General features: G+C 40.8%; 1 protein-coding gene across 1 annotated transcript in view; it reads left to right on the forward strand.

Moving 5' to 3' along the window:
- LOC306882897 (transcription factor IIIB 90 kDa subunit-like) overlaps nucleotides 1-14,561 on the forward strand; it is a 49,931-nt gene extending 35,370 nt beyond the window's left edge. Inside the window, exons 16-19 of the mRNA XM_079437892.1 lie at nucleotides 1-183; nucleotides 10,266-10,317; nucleotides 11,678-11,837; nucleotides 12,874-14,561. The exon at nucleotides 1-183 is cut by the window's left edge and continues 80 nt beyond it. Of these exons, the coding sequence (XP_079294018.1) occupies nucleotides 1-183; nucleotides 10,266-10,317; nucleotides 11,678-11,837; nucleotides 12,874-12,911 (433 nt within the window). The 3' untranslated portion in view covers nucleotides 12,912-14,561. The remainder of the gene's footprint in view (nucleotides 184-10,265; nucleotides 10,318-11,677; nucleotides 11,838-12,873) is intronic.
- The last annotated feature ends 4,049 nt before the right edge of the window (nucleotides 14,562-18,610 follow it).

The raw sequence follows: 18,610 nt of genomic DNA on the forward strand, positions 1-18,610 counted from the left end.
GCGCATCTCCACTAAAATTAACTACGATGTTCTGAAAGACTTGAACAAATCCAGCCCAAAAAGTCCCACTCGCCAGACTGATGAAGCTTCTGCTGGAGCCAAAAGAACCCCTGGGGCGCGCCAACGGAAACCCCAACTGACTTCACCCAATATTGGCAAAACAATCAGCAGCTTTGGCAAGAGGTATGGAACTGTAGGAGAACGGTTGTCCTGTCTCGATTTATTTCTGTTTTTCTCTCACTCCCTGCTTTTTTGGATTTATTTTTTTTGCCCACACACCTTCAATTACACATTCTGTTCTAAAAAACCCTTTATACTACATAACTTGCTATCTGTCCTAGAAAAATCCCACCATCACAGTCTAACCCCACATCCTATCCAAGAATGATGCGAAAAAATCTCTTTAATGTAAAAAGTTTTTATCCTAAGCTGCCGCAACCGCAGTGAGTGACTAGACATTCTGTTTGGTTTCTATTACTTTTTTGTGTCAACCCGGGTTGCCCCTCCCACAGAGAGAACTTTATTGTCCAAAAACACACTCAAATATATTCTGATTGGCTGTGATAGTTGCATTATGCAACGTTTTGAGACAGACAGATAACTTAGAATGGGGAGATTTTGTGTTCACAGAAAGTGGTTTACTTTAATACAACAAATATGTTGTGAATGTGGTTCTCTCATCAAGGAATAATCATCTGTGTCTTTGAGTGTTGATGTGGACAGTCTAAAACAGATCCACTCCTATTGATACGCCCCGGTTTTTATTCGTTTGCCCACACCCCATTTTTGTACTTGTTCCTATAAACAACTCAGCTCTTTTTCTTCTCTATGCTAACTATAGACCTATGGATACACAATGGCAGGGAACAAGACTGTAACTGTACTTTATATCATTTTGAATTAAACATTTTTTTGGTTTCACCATTTTACAATGTTTAAACAATGTGCATCTGCTAGACAGAGTCTGCCTTCATTTCATAAATCATTGAAATAATAGTTGAGTGAAAGAAAAATTTAAGCTTTACTTCAGCTTAGTAACGGGCAAGCAGTATAATAAAATTAGCCTATTATGCTATAATGCTTTCTGCTTTGACTGTTTCCATGCTGCATTAGTCAAGCATGTCATGCAGATCACATGTTTTTGTGGTTTTACTGGTGATTCTGTCTTGTTGATGCTGGTTTCTGTCGGTTATAGCATATTGTTATACCCACAAATAATATTATGGTGTTACCATGGTTTTTGGTGCTCAAAAATATTGAGAGATTTATTATTTCGCTCTCCATTTTTTCAGACCTCTGCTGCTGTGATAGTAATACCGTGGTATTTTTGAAGTAACTTGTAAAAACTGTGGTGTATGAACCGTTTAATCATTCAGGACCACAACACATATCTAAGTTCCATTGTACCGTCTTCTGATAAAGCAACACTTCTCGTAGTAGTATAATCTGCTAGATAAGATAAGAATCATAAGATAAGATGGAAATCTGGAAACTCCTATATGTGTGAATTTTTAATGCAGCGTTGTTTTTAATGCAGATCAGTTTTTTTGGAAAAGCTAATTAGGATCTCACTTATGTCCCTTAGACGGAAAACCCCTAGAGCTTTGTGGGTCAGGCTGCAAGAGTGAAAGGTTCTTATGTTTGTTTCTCTCTTTTTTTATGTCCTTTACCCTTTTGTGCCCTTGAGTACAGGGCAGGTCTGTTAAGACTAGCCCAGTCTGGGCTAAATTAACCATGGGTGTGTGAGAGAGAGAGAAAGTCCCATGCATATGGTCAGTCAGAATAGCCCCGTTCTGCTCTATATTTAGTCTCTAAATGCTGGTATGGAACACATTAAAGTTTAGAGCACATATTTATAGTGAGGCCCCACTGCGACCCACTCCCTTGTACCCTCCTTTTCAGAGAATATGTGTGTGTTGTACTACCGTGTACTCATTTCCATTCATGCTGTTAGTCTTTGGCTGAGTGCTCTTCTAGGTTGTCATTAGTCATGGATATATTCTCTCTTTAAGGAGAAGCTCTTGGTGGCCCTGCGCAGAAAATGTGCTCCACCTTCAGTTTGTTTCTGACACAGTGAGGCCAGTATCATGGAACAATGAGCAACTCTCTCTTTTTCTCTCTCTCGCTCTCTCTCTCTCTTTTAGTGGCCAGTTTTATCTGTGTAGTGTTTTTCTCATTGAATGAATTCTTGAAGTGAACAGGATAGATTTGTTGAATCATTCATTCTGAAAGTAGCTTTTATGTTTTATTTTTTTCTGAATGGAAAGGTGAGCAATCTGAACATCCTTTTAAAAGCCATTACTCTGTTACCATGCCAATCTCGGTCTCTCTTTCTCAGATTTTCTCACTCACAACAGCCTACAGTCTGTTTACTGAATGGAGACCTTTCCTTTCTTTTTAAATTTTTTATTCATTCATTTATAGACCCATTCTGCAGGTGGGCAATATATCTTACAAAAACGGTGAACAAAAAATAAATTGAATACTGTTGTAATCTCCTATGTATTGAACAATATTTAACATATAAAAGATATATTAAATAATTTTCTGAAAAATAAAATACATATTTAATATATAAAAGATGTAATTAATGTTGTTCTGAAAAACATCTGGAAAGAAGTGTCTGTATGTATGTGTTACAACTCTGCCCGGGAGCACGGAGACACGGAGACCAGGAGACGAGGAATTCACAAACACGAGAATCTTTAATCCAACTAGGAGCATGGGAGGCACAGGAAACACATCACGGACAGGGAAGACAATTCAACGACCGACAAACATTCATAGAAGGACTGGGGCTTTTAAACATGGGATAATCAGGGAACTAAGGAGACACACCTGGGATCAATTAACATGGGGAAACTGGGTCACACGGGGAGCAAAACACACACAAAACAGTCCACAATCCTGACATATCGCCCCCCTCCCGGAAGGTGCGTCCTCGCACCGTTGAAACATCCAAAGGGGAGGGGCGGGTGGGAACTAGGGAGGCGGCTCAGGAGGAGGACGGACATCCAGGAGGGGGCCGGCCGACAGAGACCAAGGAGGCAACGAAGGAGGGAGGAGCCAGGGAAGAGACAGGAGGGACCCGGAGCAGGAGGCGCTCAGCTGGACCCAGGCCACAGCCGTGAAAATGGCCCAAGGTGGAGCCGACGGAGGGAGGAGCCATGGAGGAGGGATGGCCGCCGACTCCAGGGGGCCGACCAACGGCGGCGGAGCAGGTGGTGGAGGAGCCCGAGGCGGAGACGGAGAGCCAACGAGCCAGGGGGATGCCGAGGATCCGGGGGGACAGGGTGGAGCCGAGGGCTCTGGTGACCGAGGTGGAGGCGGAGACCCGGAGATCCGCGGCGGAGCCGGAGCGACTGAGGACCAAGGTGGAGCTGGAGGGAGGAAGGAGCCCAACGGAGCCGGTGGGACGGAGCGACGAGGCGCAGCCAGAGGAGAGGAGTCCAGAGGCGATGGCGGGTCGACGCCCGACCAAGGCGGAGCCGGAGGGACGAGGGAGCCCGGTGGAGCTGGTGGATCGAGGGGTGACGGTGGAGGCGAGGGAGGCGAGGGAGCTAGGAGCCGAGGTGGAGCCACTGGGTCTACGGGCCGAGGCGGAGTCCGGGCCTCGGAGGCTGGAGGCGGAGGTAAGGGATACTCCAGCCCCGGCGACGCTGGAGGATGGCAGACCCACGGGGCTCGCACCGTACAGATAGAGGGCTGAGGGCGAGCGGGGGGGCTGCCAGACGACAGCGGTGGAGGAGGCAGGAGCGGGTGGGAGGGTGGGGATCTTCGAGGAGCAGGCACTGGAGGGCATTTGCGAGGAGCCGGCACTGGAGGGCGCTCGGGCAGCGCAGACTCTCGGGGGCGCTCTTGCAGCACGGAGCTGGACGGAACCAGCGGGGACGCAGGAGAGCTGGACGGGACCAGCGGAGATGCAGGAGGGCACTTGCGAGGAGCAGGCACTGGAGGGCACTTGCGAGTAGCCGGTACTGGAAAGTCGGACGCCCCCTCTCTGTCCAGCAGTCCCAGATTTGTCCTCAGCTCACCCTCAGCCGCGGTGCAGGGGGCGGAGCTCCACTCCGCGCTCACACCGTCCACGGCTTGCTCCCTCGTGATGGGCACTGACGCCGGCTCTCGCACCTGGTCTGACGGGTTGGGCTCTACTTCCGGGGCGATCATCCGCTCAGTCGCTCGGCTTCGCGCTGGCTCGCAGATCGCGGCGGGAAATGGCTCTCCGTCATCGGTGGGCTCGGGCTGGTGCTCCGCACCGTGGGGAGATGGTGGGCTGGGCTCTGGGTCTGGAGTGGTTCTGGCGAGATCATCCTCTGAGGAGACTGTGAGAGGCGATCCGTTTCTCACCAGAATCCACTCCACAAAAGCGGCGAAATCCTCTCGAGGACCATCTTCGGACGACAGCGCTCTGCACGCGGTGTTCAGGCTTCCATGATAGAAAGAGCAGAGCACGTCGTCCGGGTAGCTGGTGGCGTTAGCTAACATCAGGAACAGTCTTGTATGGTCCTCGAGAGATCGGTCCCCCTGCTCCAGCAGGAGGAGGAGGAATTCGGGCCGGACATAGGGATCCATGGGTCACAACGGAAAGAAAAACACTGGGTAAAACGGAAAACAAAACGGAAGGTAAACGTAGAGGTATCTGTATTAGGTCGGTCGTTCTGTCACACTCTGCCCGGGAGCACGGAGACACGGAGACCAGGAGACGAGGAATTCACAAACACGAGAATCTTTAATCCAACTAGGAGCATGGGAGGCACAGGAAACACATCACGGACAGGGAAGACAATTCAACGACCGACAAACATTCATAGAAGGACTGGGGCTTTTAAACATAGGATAATCAGGGAACTAAGGAGACACACCTGGGATCAATTAACATGGGGAAACTGGGTCACACGGGGAGCAAAACACACACAAAACAGTCCACAATCCTGACAGTATGTGTGTGTCTATATATATATATATATATATATATATATATATATATATATATATATATATATATATATTTAATGTAGTTTTGTGCGTGTGTGCATGATGTTCTGCTGACAGTAAAGCCATTGTATTCCGTTCAGTCCACCCTCTGTGACACACTGAGGTATTGTTTACTGTTATACACGCGCACACACACATAGACATGCAACCTCCCTTTTCTGCCACTGCTGTTTTTTTTTTTACAGCATATTCCTGACATCCTGCAATTGCCTGAACATCGACCCATCTGCTGGTCTGTTCGTCCCTTCGTGCTTATGAACCTTAAATTTAATAAGTCTCTCACTTTCTCTCACTCTGTCGTCCAGAAATAGCCTGTATAATTGCCCCCTGCTGTTTTAACCCCATCTCCCTTGCTCTCCTCCCACCTTCTCTGGTCATTTTCTTGTCTTCTCAAATACCCACAGCTCAGCATTTATACGGCACAATGGAGATTACAAAAAGTCTGAGTGTTTGTGTGAGATAGTGTTCATTTTTTGGCTGAAATTAAAAGGTTTTCATTAGAGTTGGAGGTAAGGCTTTGTGAGAACCTGAGATGGATTACGCTCATTTTTGCAGCCCCCCGCTCCTTTGTTCTTCCAACACTTCCTCTGTATCCATACATGAGACCATCTCATGTTAGACATTCACACCTGGAGTGCCAGAAATCGCCATCTCACACCATCACACATCTGGTAATTAAACAGTCTCCTCTCTCGCTCTCTCAGACAGCTGTTATAGACTCTCTTCCTGTTTTTTTCCCTTTCTTTCTCTTGCTTCCGTCTCACTTCCTCTGAGGATCTTTCTGCTTTCGGCTCGAAGTTTCTTTCTTAATCAGCTTACTTGCAGAAAACCTGCATCTCTAGAGAGAGAGAGAGGAGAGGGAGAGGTGAGCTGTCTGCTGTCTGCGAGATCAAAGAAAGCTGGGTTTTTCTCAAGGCTGAGTTGACCCAAAAACGAGAGGAAGTTTTCGTCATCCTTGAAGAAAAGAGAGACCCTTATCTTTGGCTGGAACCAAAGCAAGCTTCTGAGATGAAGACACGTACTTCTTAGGCAGTGTTTGCTCATGCTTTCATGCACTCAGCGGTAATAGTGTCAGCCTGGTGTCATACAACTTCAGCTCAATAAAATAAATGCCCCTGTTGACATCAGCCATTTAGTCATACACTGAGAGCAGCGTGATGAAGAAGGTCAGAGTAAATGCTGAACGGTTTATAATGCTCTGTGACGAAGCAATGGAGTCATTACAACCGCAAACCAGAGACTTTGGAATGAGGTCATGCGCACATCATACTAATGGTGAGAGGGAAAAAATAGATATCAAACAGTATAACAGTCTCACAGTATTATAGTGATACTCTCAAATCTTTTTTAAGGCTAATTCTGAAAAGCACCAAGGTTCAATTTAGATGAAAGAAAATCGAGTAGCGCATCACAATATATCACAGTTTTGAATAACTGTCACAAAGAAGCACAATATTATTGTATTTTGACCCAGATATCAATATACCGCATCAGCAGGTCCCTGATTCCCACCCCTAATCATTATTGTTGTGCTCTGTGTTTGAATAATTGACCCACTCAGTGGTGTGAACAGTTTATCAGCCCTTGACGCACATGTGAATCTGTGTGTGTGTGTGTGTGTGTGTGTGGAACAGACTGTTTCTCAGGAATAGAATGTTGTCGCTGTGTTTTGGCTCTGGCTGCTTGTTTTCATGCCAAATATCGTACTGCTCCCCATCCCAGAATGCACTGTAGCATCAATAGGACACTGGGCTATGAAGGACTGTCAGCCATGCATGCCTGTCTTACTGACTGATCTGAAGGAATGTATCCAACTATTTATCGTTCTATCTATCGTTATTTATCATTATATCATTCTATTTATCATTCTGTTTAACGTTCTATCACTCTAAACTTCTATCGATCTACATATTTTTATATTTCTATCCATCTTTCCATCTTTTTATTGTTCTATCCTTTTATCATTTTATCCTCCTTTCTTTCATTCTATCCATTTTTCTATCGTTCTCTCCATCTTTTCATCCTTCTTTCTATCAATCTATCATCCTATTAATTTTATATTCTTCTTTCTATCATTCTACCCTTTCGTTTTCATCCATCTTTCCATCCTTCTTTCTATAGTTCTTTCTTTCATCCATCTTTTGTTATATCCTTATGTCCTTCTTTCTATCATTCTATTAATCTTTCTAATATTCAGTTCATCTTTCTAGCCATCTTTCTGTCGTTCGATCCTTCTTTCTTTCCTTTCATTTCCTATTGTACAATTTATTTTATCCTTCTTTCTATCCATCTTTCAATCCTTCTTTTCCTGTATCATTCTTTCTGTAATTCATTACAGTATCTCACAGAAGTGATTATACCCCTCACATTTTTGTAAATATTTTATTATATCTTTTCATGTGACAACACTGAAGAAATGACACTTTGCTACAATGTAAAGCAGTGAGTGTACAGCTTGTATAACAGTGTAAATTTGCTGTCCCCTCAAAATAACTCAACACACAGTCATTAATGTCTAAACCGTTGGCTACAAAAGTGAGTACACCCCTAAGTGAAAATGTCCAAATTGGGCCCAAAGTGTAAATATTTTGTGTGGCCACCATTATTTTCCAGCACTGCGTTAACCCTCTTGGGCATGGAGTTCACCAGAGCTTCACAGGTTACCACTGGAGTCCTCTTCCACTCCTCCATGACGACATCACGGAGCTGGTGAATGTTATAGACCTTGCGCTCCTCCACCTTCCGTTTGAGGATGCCTTACAGATGCTCAATAGGGTTTAGGTCTGGAGACATGCTTGGCTAGTCCATCACCTTTACCCTCAGCTTCTTTAGCAAGGCAGTGGTTGTCTTGGAGGTGTGTTTGGGGTCGTTATCATGTTGGAATACTGCCCTGCGGCTCAGTCTCTGCTTCAGTATGTCACAGTACATGTTGGCATTCATGGTTCCCTCAATGAACTGTTGCTCCCCAGTGCCGGCAGCACTCATGCAGCCCCAGCCCATGACACTCCCACCACCATGCTTGACTGTAGGCAAGACACACTTGTCTTTGTACTCCTCACCTGGTTGCCACCACACACGCTTGACACCATCTGAACCAAATAAGTGTATCTTGGTCTCATCAGACCACAGGACATGGTTCCAGTAATCCATGTCCTTAGTTTGCTTGTCTTCAGCAAACTGTTTGTGGGCTTTCTTGTGCATCATCTTTAGAAGGGGCTTCCTTCTGGGACCAATTTGATGCAGTGTGCGGCGTATTGTCTGAGCACTGACAGGCTGACCCCCCCACCCCTTCAACCTCTGTAGCAATGCTGGCAGCACTCATACATCTATTTCCCAAACACAACCTCTGGATATGACGCTGAGCACGTGCAATCAACTTCTGTGGTCGACAATGGCAAGGCCAGTTCTGAGTGGAACCTGTCCTGTTAAACCACTGTATGGTCTTGGCCACCGTGCTGCAGCTCAGTTTCAGGGTCTTGGCAATCTTCTTATAGCCTACGCCATCTTTATGTAGAGCAACAATTCTTTTTTTTCAGATCCTCGGAGAGTTCTTTGTCATGAGGTGCCATGTTGAACTTCCAGTGACCAGTATGAGAGAGTGAGCGCGATTAACACCTGAGACCTTGTAACACTAACGAGTCGCATGACACCAGAGAGAGAAAATGGCTAATTGGGCCCAATTTGGACATTTTCACTTAGGGGTGTACTCACTTTTGTGGCCAGTGGTTTAGCCATTAATGGCTGTGTGTTGAGTTATTTTGAGGGGACAGCAAATTTACACTGTTATACAAGCTGTGCACTCACTAATTTACAGCAAAGTGTCATTTCTTCAGTGTTGTCACATGAAAAGATATAATAAAATATTTATAAAAATGTGAGGGGTGTACTCACTTCTGTGAGATATTGTATATATTTTCTATCATTCTATCCTTTTTGTCATTCTATCGATCTTTCTATCCATCTTTCTTTCTATCCTCCTTTGTTATTCTATCATTCTATCCATCTTTTCATCCTTTGTCGTTCCATCCTTCTTTACATCTTTCTTCATTTGTTTCCTTTCCTGTTATTGTTCCTATTGTTTATCCTTCTTTCTATCATTCTATCCATCTGTCTGTCCTTCTTTCTATTGGTCTATCCACATTTCTATCCTTCTTTTTGTTGTTCTATTCTTCTTTCTTTATTTGTTTCCTTTCCTATTGTTGGATCCATTTTTATCCTTCTTTCTATCCTTCTTTCTGTCATTCTTTCCATCTTTCTATCCTTATTTCTGTCGTTCTATTCTTATTTCTCTCCTCCTTTTTGTCGTTTTTGTCATTCTTTCCATCTTTCTATCATTCTTTCTCTTCATCTATCTGTCTGTCTGTGAGAGAGATGTTTGAGTTGAGTTCATTATGTGCATTTTAGTAGATTCGGGAGGGCTTGTGGTTATATAAAGAGAACTGCTCCTATGAGAGCGGAATCTCTTCTGCATATTCAGATGTATTATCAGGAGAATCATATGATTCTGATTAGCGTTTATTTATGCTGCGGGTTTAGTGCATCATATCCATACCTCATTAACATATCTTACATTCGTTGGAGTAATGAGTAAACTCGTTATTCGAACTGTGCCACTGCACGTTGACTTGAAAATACTGAGATCGTAGGTGCGTCTCTGGATTCTTCTGTGCTTGTCCTGCCCCCTCTTTCTCTGTCTGTCTCTCGATCTCCCCCTCCTGTTGTCACTCGAGCTGCCATGTTTATTCCACTGGGAATTTTACAGTGAGAGATTTGAGGTAGACTGTAATTCAAGACGGGACTTGTCCATATCTGCCACCACCTATGACAATGTGCTAGATTCACAAATGTTGTTGTTCTTCATGCATTTTGGTTTTGAAAAACACAGTGAATACATTTTTACTAAATATACAGAGTGACATTTCATTGTGAAGCATGGGTTATTAGAGTCTCTCTGGGTCTGTATGCTTTTCTGGGTTGATAGAATTTAAATTACGTACATTTAGGGAATTCATTTAAATAATGTGTCAAGATTTGCATTATAATAAGTCAGTGATTTAACCTGTGTAGTGAATTGAAAAGAGCAGAGCTGATGTAAATATTGAGTTTATAAGACTGGATAGTACGCAATTTTTGACCTTGTGTTTGTGTCAACTTTTGATTAAGAAAAAAAAAATCCCTGAGCAGCTTTTGAAAAATAAGCCATGTTCTCTTAATGATCTTGTCTGTATGTCTTTTCCCTGTCTCTCTCTTTCTGTCTTGCCGTCTCCAAGGTTACAGCCCCTGGTGTGTGCGCAGCCCTCTAAGAAGCTGGCCCTCGATCAGGTGAGTGAATTTAAATCGCCGTCCTTCCTACTAGCACATCCTCGGCAGGTCTCTGGATATATTAAACTTTTCTTTAACCCTCAAATGGCCCTCTGGCCCAGAGCTTTACTTAGTTTATCTCTGGCGCAGGAAAACCGCATTAAGTTGACCTAGAAACAGGTTTTTCCTTTTCATGTCTAAATTAAGAGAATTATTTTGATCCACCGAGCTGCTTCTAGATCAACAGTCTAACTCCGAGCCGATTCTCAAAGGCGCCAGTTTGAAGCTAATGTACCGCCTCGGACTGCAGTGGAAAGTGGGCCGCTGACATCTTGACTCTGAGGAGGCCTTGATGACACATGCTCTTTTCTCTCGAATCCTACTGATCCCTTGCTGTCGTTCTGGCCCGTAGACTGCTGGAGCTCTTGAGTGGCCCTGTCACTCCCTCTGGCTGTGTCTTCCATGATGCTTCATCTTTCTGTATGTCAGAGTCCTTGATCTTTTCTCCTCTGTCTTGTTTTTCTCTGTTATTAAGTCTGTCTGTCTGTCTTATCTTGCTCTCTGGTTTTTCTTCTACTACTTTTAAACTTCTGTATGTGTGTGTGTGTGTGTGTGTGTGTGTGTGTGTGTGTGTGAGAGAATACATAATCAACTCTCTTTTGAACCCATGGCAAAAAAAACTACCTCCAGGGGTCAATACTCAGGTAACTAGACAACTTCTTGCCATCACTTGGCAACGGGAAATTAAGCTTTGTGATGGATGGTATTCCCTTTGTACCTTGGGAAAGTAAGCCATTTGCAAATTCACTAACAAGGTTAACTATTGCTAAATCTTAAGCTAACTTGTGATGAGAAGTGTTATCCTCGTTTGTAGGAGCATGATAACAGGAGCACACACTCAGAGTTAGTAAAGGGTGTTTTGTAAGTATTTTGAAGTCACCAAATCCAAGTTGACCCTATTGACTTTAATAATACACAGCTTTTATCTTATTGTGCGCAATTCATTGATGCTCGACAGGTAAACGTATTCATAATTTTTCAGTCACTTAAATTTCTTGCTCTTAAGCCATTTTTAATTTGAGAATGTGTACTTTATACAGATTGTTTCAAAGCAACTTCATGGTAATAAACATCCTCGGTAAGAAATGACTCTATAATTGCGCTACCTCTGAAAAGACAGTCCTTTTTGACTGACTCTTATTTTTTAACCCCTCCCCAACTAACCACTTTGTCTATTCACTATCCAATCAGTCAATTACACATTAAATTTTTACAGCTCACTGAATATCCTGTTTCACTTGGAAACACGCTGGATGATGGACACAAGATAAGCTGAGAATGCCATTTCATGTTGACTTTGTCTTTCCTTCTCTACCTTCAGGAAGGGTTTGGCGCCCCAGTGGCCACTCCTGCTGTCCCATCCCAAAATGCTGTTGTTGTGGAGAGCGGACCGGTGGCATATGAAGAGCCTGCAAATGAAGAAGAGGAGGATGAGGAGGACGAACACTGTGTCAGTGCCATGCAGTTAATGGGCAGCACTGGTATGTGATGCAATAAAGTCTTGTCTTTCACCTTTAGGATAAATTTTTTACATTTCATAAAGGTGTATTCCTTTTAGACCAGTGGTATTTTAGTATTATTTATACACTACTATAGTGTTTTAAGGAAAGGGAAAAGAAAGGGAAGGGGTGTGTGGCCAAGTGTGGTGACCCATACTCAGAATTTGTGTTCTGCATTTAACCCATCCAAGTGTACACACAGTAGTGAACATACACCCGGAGCAGTGGGCAGCCAATGATGGCGCCCAGGGAGCAGTTGGGGATTCGGTGCCTTGCTCAAGGGTCTCACCTCAGTCGTGGTATTGAGGGTGGAGAGAGTGTTGGTTAGTCACTTCCCCCACCTACAATCCCTGCTGGACATGAGTCCAACTCTCTATCCATTATGCCACGACTGCCCAACAACTTTTAATAGTATTGTTTTCAATGGCCAATTCCAATTTTTTTATTTTAATTTTATTGTTAGTAATTTTGTGCTTTTGTCATTTTTGTTTGTTTTACTTAAAATGTTTGAATTTAGCTTTATTCTAATTTCAGTTTTATCAATTTTAGTATTTAAGATTAGTTTCTATCAGTTAGTTGCCAACACGACAATTCTAATTTTCATTTAAGTTAAAAGTTATCTAATATTATATTTTATTTCAGCTTTATTCTAATTAACAAAAATAGTTTTAATTAATAACAACAACATTGCTTTAGAGGCTTTCATCCTTTTCTGACCAAAAAAGCTAGATGGTTATGCATTACACTTTGTATTAATATTGTTTTTCATTAAGAACATTACCTTTACTATTTTATGTGCTTAACAGATCATTAGCTAATGTTTATTCAAAAACGTTACATTTTGAATATTTACGAACCTATTTATATATAATCCTCTCAGACTCCTGGTTGAAAACTTTGGCGGCTTTTGACAAAAACATCTTAATTTTATGCTTTTTTTTGTGAGTTTCTGTAGTTCAGAAAAGAGTGTTAAGTTTTATCCCAACCTTTCTGCATTCCTGTTCTTTCCTGTCTACAGATTATGGCTATGAAGTAGATGATGATGATGGCTTCTGAATCCAGAGTGCCTGTGGGAGCACCAGTGGAGAGGACACACTAACGCTTACCCTGCTGCTTATTCTGACCCCAAAACACACACATGCAACCTCCATCTCATTACCTCTAATGTCCGTGCTTATGTTTGCAAGATGAGAAAAAAGTGAACTTTACACACTACAGAGGATGGAAAACTACAGCTAAACAAGAACAAAGATCCCACATTCTTGCTTTTTCATAGGTGTGTGTTCTGCGCTCATTTGCACTAAGTAACGTAAAAACCATTTAAACTCCCAGCACACAAACAGGAGAAAGAGAGTAAATGGATGTGTGTATGGTGATTGAGTGTGATTATTCTCTCTCTGGAGTGTGTAAGCCTGCTAGCTAACTGCATTACTGTGTGTTTTAGGCTAATGATGACATACGCGATTAGCCCACATGAGGCTCAGGCCTCTGTGCGGACAAATGTGTGCATGTACACGTGCCTTTAAATATTGCAGTATACAGGCCTGGAATAGTATTGTGATGATTTTCAGAGCCAAAGTGTTATTCTTTAAACCAGATGAAGCTTTATGTGCTCAGTATTGAGTTAGAATGGATTAGAGGTGTAAAATATGATTAGTAATGGTGTTAAATTTGGATATCTGGTGGATTTTCCAGTTGGGCTATTTAATTTATTTTCTTTCTTTTTTTCAGTATAATGTTTAAATGGTACTCTTAATTAGAATATAATTATTTTTGATTTAATGGTTGCTGCTTTTTTACTGATTGAATATGAGACATGGATATCAAACCAAATGAGAATACCTGTGAAATTCATTCCAGATAAATGCTGTAAAGTGTCATTGGCTCAATCAAATATCACTGTTAAATATTTTGAACATTTACAAAAATGCTATATGTAATTTTTTATTTTTTGTTTTTTTCAAAGACAAATGTTTACAGTGTTGGATTGTTTTGAAATGGACTGATGTCAAAGAAATAATAGATTGATAGTTTAGTATTGGTCTGTTAATGAGGAAGAACAGTATTTTATTTGTACTACTTATATCTGAATACTCAGTAAGGTTGCTCTTTGAGAACATTTTACTTTATTTATAGTTTGCTCTCTCCCTAACAAAAAGATATGAGGAAGATTTTTTTTTTTTTACTTTGGTTAGAAAAGTATTTGAAGGGTTTCTTCTATCAGTCATGCCACGATACACACAACAGATATTACTGATGCAAAACCAAATCATTCCAAATCAGTTAAATAAAAGTACAGGTTACAGGGTAACCATCTAAATACATATAAAAATACTGACTTCAGCCTGGGATTATTTAGCTCAAGTTGGACAGCAACCTTGAGCTGTTCTGATTAAAATATAGATCAAACCTCTGTATTTGCATCAACAATTGATAAATACATGATGTCTTGCATGAATTCTTGCATGTATAATAAAAATCTTAAGTATGCAATCCATCAGTATTTTAAAAACTGGACAAATTTATAGTTTCAGCTTGGTTTTATAAAGTGTAATCACATCTTGCTCTGTATACTATTAGAGCTAGTTTAATTTGGAGTCAATTGGTTTGGTCTTGAAACAGTAATAACGACAATAAAACAGACTCAAAAGTGTTCAGTAAACCTGAAGTATTTATGGGCAAAGAAATAAAGAATAATCATTACGCATTACGTCTTCTGTCTTTATTTTTCAGCGTGATCACTGTATATTTTTTTTTTTTTTTTTTGTCTGCCGGTTATAATCTGTCTGCTGTCTGTCTGAGCCCTTCGACACTATGACCTAAGACAGGCTATCTTCACTGCCTGTGGGTAAAGCTTTCTGGGAAATAAGGCAATGAAAGTGTTGAGCATCTGTTTTTAGATTCATGAGCTCAAGGTTGTTATGTTTTGGTTGGCATAGGAACATGAGCAATGGTCATAGTATTATCCCACTGGATGAGACCCTAGAAGTGACCTCCATTCATCTCTGCAGGGCAAGGGCTGCTGGGAGTTGAAGTTCTTAAGGTCATCTGTATTTACTGGATGTGATGGCGGGGTATTTGCTAGCCTTCAAGGCTGGTAAATGCTCTGAGAGGAAAGGGAACTCTGTTACAAAAACACAATTTTTGTTACATATTCTCTTTTGTTTTGCATGTATACAGAGACTACACAGTTTCTCTATGTATTTAAATATATAGCCTCAGATCCAAATGGTATATGATGGTTCTGCATCCTTTGGGAGGAAATCTGTATGAAGCTTTGATCAATAACCACACAGACCCTGAGTGAAATGAACACGGTCCACTCACCTCTTCACACTTCTGTCTCGGAACCTATTACTCTGACCTTTTACCGTCACACATGAGAAAACAACGCTGATCTGCAATCGGATCGGGCCGGATGGGAGAGATTGTGAGTTAATCTGTTGAAGCATGTGAGAGAGACAGGATTTCCCGAGATCGTGAGAAAATGAGCTGAGAGAGAGAATATTGATTTTTGCTAATGAGAGGTTTTTTGCCAGGCTGTTTAGGAATGCACCTATAATGGTGAATATCCATATATTCAACACTAACCAGCTGAGATAACAGTTCCTGTCAACATAAAAGGAGAAAAAAGGGCAAACCAAACTGTAAGTTACCTGTGCCGCAAAATACTCATTCTGAATATTGTTTAAAGAATTATGTATGTATGTGTGTTCATTAATTTATTTCTTCAGGAACGCGGAGGGAGCTTGGAATTATGTTCATTATTATACAAACAATTTATACATCCAAAACGGCGCAAGAGGGCGGTGTTGCAGTGTAGTGTAGAGCAGTTTCCAAACTTTGTGCAGGGTCAGAGAATGAACTTTTCTTTTAATATTTGCCAATTTTCAACATCAACAAAAGCCATCTGTAACGTTACACTGCAGAGTAACAGAAGCCGCATCTGACATGGTATTTTTGTTTATTTGCACAGTCTGTTATGTATCACAGGAACGGTCTGAGAGCGCGCACTGAAGAACACTGATTGGACATGGCACTTGTAAACTCAACAGAAGTCATTTTTGTTCATTTTGGTGGCATTTTTGCCCCTGGGACTTTGAATATGTTAAATTAAAAAAATATAAATCTATAATATAATAAAATAATATTATAAAACAATTATTTGAGTGATCGACCCCTCCCTCAGAAAACAAAAGGGAAACTATCTGTTATTTCAACTGCGTGCAAGAGATGTATGTGAAGTAGAGTGTGTTGTTGTTGTTGTTGTGTAAATCTGAACCCTTTGTTTGTTTGTTTTAGTTTTACAAACTAATTTTTCTATATAATTTTTGCGGAAGTAGTGTAATAGCCTTTAGATGCTATTTGTGTTGGATTGTCTACTGCAACAGATTTTTGGTCTGGACTAAAAGCCCTATCATGAAATGTTTTATAATTTTTTATTTATTAATTTTTATCAATAAGATCAAAAATTGTAAGTCAGCATTCTTTTTTTCAACCATGACAAACAAACACACTCAGATACAAGAATATGTAATGTTTTGTTTTTGTTCAGATTTGCCATCTCAACCCAAGACCAGAGAAGAGTTCCTGATATGTAAGTTGCTTTGCAATTGCGTATAAATGTGTGCTGAATCCAGATACACAACAGTTATTAGAGGATGCCAACCCTGGAGAGGCTTTTATTAAACAATAATACAAAATAGTCAAATTAATTGACAGATTAATCTAGGATCTGAGTGAGGAAAACCCCAGTGTTTAATGCAGTTTTATTTTTATCAAAGCTCCAGCCTCTCTGAAGAACAACAAACCTGTGCTAAAGTGTAATAACGATTACTTGGATTATGATAAATATTATCAGGTTTTGTGTAAAGAAAAACTATCTGGCCGCTGTTATTTTGAAGTTCAGTGGGAAGGAGCAGGTTGCTCTATTGCATTCTCATATGACAACAGTCATACAAGTTTTGTCTTTGGATCTAACAAAAAATCTTGGAAATGTGACTTTCCAATATCTAATCTTCGTGTGCAGCACAATAGCCAGCAGATTCCTGTTCTGGGACTCATCAGTGACAATTTGTGATCTTTTAAAGCTAAACAAGTAAATCTAATTGTACTGACAGTGACAATTAGTGAATGGACACTTGTGTCAAATTCTATGCGTTCTCATACAGCATAGGTAATTCTTTAATTATAGAGTTAATTATATTAATGTTAAGAAATGGGGTAGGGGATTGGTCATATAATAAAATAAGATACCAAGTAAGGTTTTTTTTTTTTTTTTTTTGATGATTTTTGTTGGTCTTTATGTAATAGCAACCACTTGTCCTTCTGTCTTTTGGTGTAATTGTGTGAAATTTTACATTTCATTGTATGCTCTGTCTGTTCTGCCTGTTTCAGTGACATTCAGTAAGTTGTTTCACTCACTTTATAGGGTGTTTATGCTAAACACTGTTTTTGTTTGTTTAACTGAACAACTGAAAACTGAAAATTATATTTTTGTTTTGTACTCTAACTTGTTTTTAGATCTGCAAGAACCATTAAAGATATTTAACTGTTCTCAAAACTGACTAACTTGATTTTGCTGAGCACCTTGGAATGTATTTATTTTGCACATGGTTTTATCTCAGGTGACATGCAAATCAGGAATATTACGATAACCAGCAAGTGATCAAAAGAGGACAGTAGGAATTGAAGCATTAAGTTACAAAGAATAGTGTTATATGGCGGTGGCAGGTGACGTCTGACCTTTTAACCTCTATTTGCATTATGCATGTGGGGTTTTCTATTTCAAAAGACAGATGCCAAAACGTGTGTGTGTAAGTCAGAGATTAAGAATGCCTGGAGTACTGAGGCATCCAGCAGTAGATGGTATTAGATACAAAGGGAAAAGCTTGATAGAGAGATTTAAGCCTGCTTTCTTCTAAACAACACATTCACACACACCCACACACACTGGTTGTGGTCTGCTTCATTTAGGGTGTGTAATAAGTATGGCAGAGGTTAGCAGGGGTCGTACCAAACCTCTTTTGTGCAGTCAGCATTCTTATTTTAACTTTAAACTGCTAAATGTGGACTATGAGACATTTAGGTTTGATAAACAATAACATCATGGATTTCTGTAAAGCTTCTTTGAAATAATGTATATTATGAAAAGCACTATGCAAATAAAATTAAATTGACAAACTATAAAACACATTGACAAAGTGAATTGGAGCGGCACTACTTTTTACTACAGCAAGAAAAATAAACAAAATCTGATTTTTAAAAAAAAAGGATTATACATGTAATCTTATACTAGTAGTGTGTAGGGGGGGGGGGAAATCCCAAATATACATACGTGGCAAATTAAGACGGAAAGTAAAACTGTGTGTTTGTGTACAGCTACACCTGCTGGTCAAATGAGAGATTCGATTCCCTTTATGTGGCTCACTCTCTCCTTCTCTATCTCATACACTATTCTGAACAAGATCACTCATTAAATCTGTCTTTTGTGAGGCTCTCTCTCTTTCTCAAAAGAGCCTGGGGTTGTACAAATCTGCATAAATTATAATCTTTTCATATACAAATAAGGCCAAATAATAAAAAACTCATGAGGGGTTAATGATGAGAGAAACCTCGTGAAGGCCAGGCCAATTAAACTGCACAAGAGTCCCTGCAGAAGAGCTCTGTGTAAAGGAGGGCAATTAAAGACTAATTAGGAAGAATTTTCTTAATTAATTCGAAAGAGCACAAGAGTGTGAGACCTCCCATATGAT

The sequence above is a fragment of the Barbus barbus genome (assembly GCF_936440315.1).
Source record: "Barbus barbus genome assembly, chromosome: 16".
In the NCBI taxonomy this organism is placed as follows: Eukaryota; Metazoa; Chordata; class Actinopteri; order Cypriniformes; family Cyprinidae; genus Barbus; species Barbus barbus.